Below are 3,651 nucleotides of genomic sequence, written 5' to 3' on the forward strand. Positions count from 1 at the left end.
ACGCACAAACATAAACACACACACACACATGCACACACACACACACACCAAACGATATTCAACTAATAGAATATGAATTGACGCCTATAAGAAGAGATGTCTTATCAGTGACTATCCTCAAATCTAAACCAAAACTTATATTAAAAATAAACTTAAGAGCAATATATTAGGTCCAATTTATTACAACTCAAGTTGCACATCTACACACGTCACAATATATATGCAAGAAATTTTTTCCTCAACTCCTCACCACATATGTTAGTCTATCTTATCAATGAAATAAATAAATATTTGTTATAATATAAGTCATTAGTGCATATTTATGCCCTATTTAATCTTTAATCATGGATTCTTAATTGGTTATTTGGGCTTTAAACGATTGTTTTAATTAGGATTTGTTATAATTAGGTTTATCGAGCATGAGATACCAAAATATGTTAAAAATAGCATTTAGTTGCATAAATGTGCTTTAGATATTTTGAAGTGTGTGAGTGCAATTGCACTTATAGCTAATTTGAGCTCATGGAGGTGTGAAAATAAATTTGTTAAAGCTTTATGGCACCTTAAATATAAAACCAAGAATAACAAATAATCGAAACCATAAAACACCAAGCCAAGCATGGCATGAAGAAGTTTGGTTGAGCCAATTTGAATGTGGCTAAGCCTGTAAAAGGATATAAACAACAAAAATTGGATCTTGCAATTTTCTCTATCTTTTTCTACAAAAATGACTTTGATTACTGAAATCTTATGGTAAAAGATAATCCGACAAATATATCTTTAGATATTTATTATTTAATCATATAAGTAAATATCAAAAGATAATATTTGCTAAATCTTTTTGAATCTGGAAAGATTTTCTTAAATTATTTTAGATCTCCACAACAATCAAATATATATTAAAAGATATTGGATTATTTAAAAGATAATTGGAGGAGATTACACTATCAGAAAAAAGAGTACAACAACAAAAGATGTCAAACCCAATATCTTTATAAAGAGACATAGGAAAACACATAAAGGGAGCGTAAGAACCCTTTGGGGAACCTAATTTCGTCCTCCCCACCATCTTTCACGCCCCCTCTATTCTCTTCTTGTATTCTTTTTTACGTTCCATTGAGTGTTAAGCCTCTAGGGTTGATTTTGTTGTAGTTTCCTAACTATCTTCTGAGGTTAGATAGAATAAATTTGTTTATTCTTTTTATTATTGTTGTAATTTATGTTTATCTATGTCTTTTGTAATTGAGGTTAGATGCACATTAATCACATGAGTTAAAAGGTTTTAATTGAGACTATACTTTTATTAAATTTAGATACGTTCATGTGATTGAATAAGTTTTTGTCAATAATTAAGATTGTACTTTGATTAAAGGTAAAACCTATTATTGTTTTATCCCTTTATCTTATTTTCATTATTATTAATTTTATCTCTTTCATCTTGTCCAATTTCATTTCTTTCCTAGATTTCTTCATTTATTTTTAATATTTTATTTATTTTATTTTACTTTATCTTCTATTATTGTTTTTAATTTAATTACTAACCCTTTTTGTATAGTTTTTTTTATGAGAACTAATTTGTTAAAAATTAATTTTTTGTTTGTTGGAAGATGGCTTAGAGTCGACTTTGTTAGGTGTTTAAGTCAAAATTAGTTAAAACAGTTTTCAGTTTCTGTTTTTTCTGTTGTACTGTTTGATGTATATTGTTGTTACTATATGTACAGCATGTGTATGTAAGCGAGGTGTGTTGTTGTTGAATACAAAGTTTATTCAGTATCTTTTTTTCCATGTTCTGTGTGATAGCTCTCTGATTTAACATGGTATCAGAGCAAGGTTGCATTGAAAGAACTTGGGAGATTTGGAAGCCGATTTTCGCAGAGAAGGGTATTCTTGCAACATCAATCCAAGGGATCCGAGAGGAGTAACAGAGTTATTCTTTAAGTCGTGAAGGTGATTTCTTGTGTTATCAAGAAAGTTTAAAGAAGAACCTCAAAGTTGGTGGCGTTGACAAGAAAGTTGCAGAACACATGGCTGGAATGAGGAGCATCATACAGGGAGGATTGCCAGTATTTGACGGCAAGTTGTTTGACGAATGGAAAATCAAGATGCTGGCAGTGTTTGGTTTTCAAGAAGTGGCAGAAATTATTCAAGAAGGCATAGTAGAATTGGGCAGCAAGGCAACAGAAGATGAAAAGAAGTACTTCAAGCAACAACAAAAATTGGATAGCAAAGCTCGATTCTTGCTATACCAATGCGTCAGTTCCAAGATTTTTAACAAGATATGTAAGGCTACAACAGCCAAGGAGATATGGGAAATCCTGTTAAAAACCTATGGTGATGGAGATAAACATAAGAAAGTGAAGCTACAAGCGTTGCGAAGGAGATTTGAATTTCTTGTAATGGAAGAAAATGAATCTGTTGCAGATAAACAGATTGCTCACAAGATTCTACGGTCCCTCCCCTCCAAATTTGATCATTTGGTGATAACAATTGAAGAAGCCAAAGATCTGGAAACACTAGAACTAGAAGAGCTTCAACATTTATTGGAAGTACATGAGTTTAGAAGAAGTGAAAGGAAACTTACTCATGATCAGGCCTACAGGCCAGAACTGATTACAGAGGGAAGTTCAAAGGGGAAAAGAAAGACAGAAAGCAATGGAAGGGGAACAAGAATCAAGAAGGTGAATCTGAGGAATCTGGGAAAGAGAATAGTGATAAAGCAGGAGAGTCCACTTGGAATAAAACGTGGAAGTTTGACAAGAAGAAGGTGTGGTGCCATAATTGTCAAAAGCTGGGACATTTTGCCCGTGAGTGCTGGCATAAGGATGGAGTGAAAAACAACCAAAGAATCAGGCTAATCTGGCGCAAGATGAAGGATCTGACTCAAAGGCAGTGATGTTGATGGCTCAGACATGTTTAGACCTGAAAGAAGAAGCTTCTTGGTACTTAGACTCAGGTTGTTCTTCACATATGATTGGGAGAAAAGATTGGTTTGTGAAAATGGAGGAAGCTACTCATGGCAAAATTCGTTTCGCTGATAACAGTAGTTTGACTGCACAGGGAACTGGGAGAGTTGTGTTGAGAGATGAAGATGGCAAAGAAGTGGTTCTTGAGGATCTGTTATTTGTTCCAGGTTTGAAAACAAATTTGTTGAGTTTAGATCAACTGCCGCAGAAAGGATTTGTTATGACAAAGAAGGATAATTGCTTGAATGTATTTGATCAATCAAATAGACTCATCATACAATCCAACTTGTCTAAGAACAGAACGTTTAGAGTGGGAATGAATGCTTTGAAGCATCACTGCTTTGCTGCTTCTGAGAGCAAAACTTAATGGATATGGCATCACAAATATAGCCATCTGAATTTCAGGGATCTATGCCAACTTGAACAACAGAAGATGGTGGAGGGTTTGCCTCGAATAGAAGCTCCAGGTGAATTATGCAAGGAGTGTATTCAGTGCAAACAATCCAGGAAAAGCTTCAGCAAATTCATACCTCAAAAGGCATTGGAGAAACTGGGCCTGGTGCACACTAACCTCTGCGAGCCACTTCAGATTGAAACACCTGGAGGTAGTAGGTATTTCATAACATTTACTGAGACTTAACTAGGAAAATATGGACGTTTCTGCTTAAAAGGAAGAATGAAGCACTGG

The 3,651-nt window shown here is 34.2% G+C and overlaps 1 protein-coding gene across 1 annotated transcript; it reads left to right on the forward strand.

The window, feature by feature from the left end:
• Window positions 1–1,814: 1,814 nt before the first annotated feature.
• Window positions 1,815–3,330, forward strand: LOC114184388. The gene is made up of 3 exons (XM_028071699.1): window positions 1,815–1,881; window positions 1,969–2,748; window positions 2,822–3,330. The coding sequence occupies exons 1-3, from the start codon at window positions 1,815–1,817 to the stop codon at window positions 3,328–3,330; spliced, it is 1,356 nt and encodes a 451-aa protein (XP_027927500.1).
• Window positions 3,331–3,651: the final 321 nt, after the last annotated feature.

This window comes from Vigna unguiculata, chromosome 5, assembly GCF_004118075.2.
Source record: "Vigna unguiculata cultivar IT97K-499-35 chromosome 5, ASM411807v1, whole genome shotgun sequence".
Lineage (NCBI taxonomy): Eukaryota > Viridiplantae > Streptophyta > Magnoliopsida > Fabales > Fabaceae > Vigna > Vigna unguiculata.

Coding starts and splice junctions, on each gene's coding strand:
- LOC114184388 (XM_028071699.1), top strand. CDS start 1,815: ATGGTATCAGAGCAAGGTTGCATTGAAAGAACTTGGGAGATTTGGAAG. Junction 1,882..1,968: donor GCCGATTTTCGCAGAGAAGG/GTATTCTTGCAA, acceptor TGTGTTATCAAG/AAAGTTTAAAGAAGAACCTC. Junction 2,749..2,821: donor ACTTGGAATAAAACGTGGAA/GTTTGACAAGAA, acceptor TGCTGGCATAAG/GATGGAGTGAAAAACAACCA.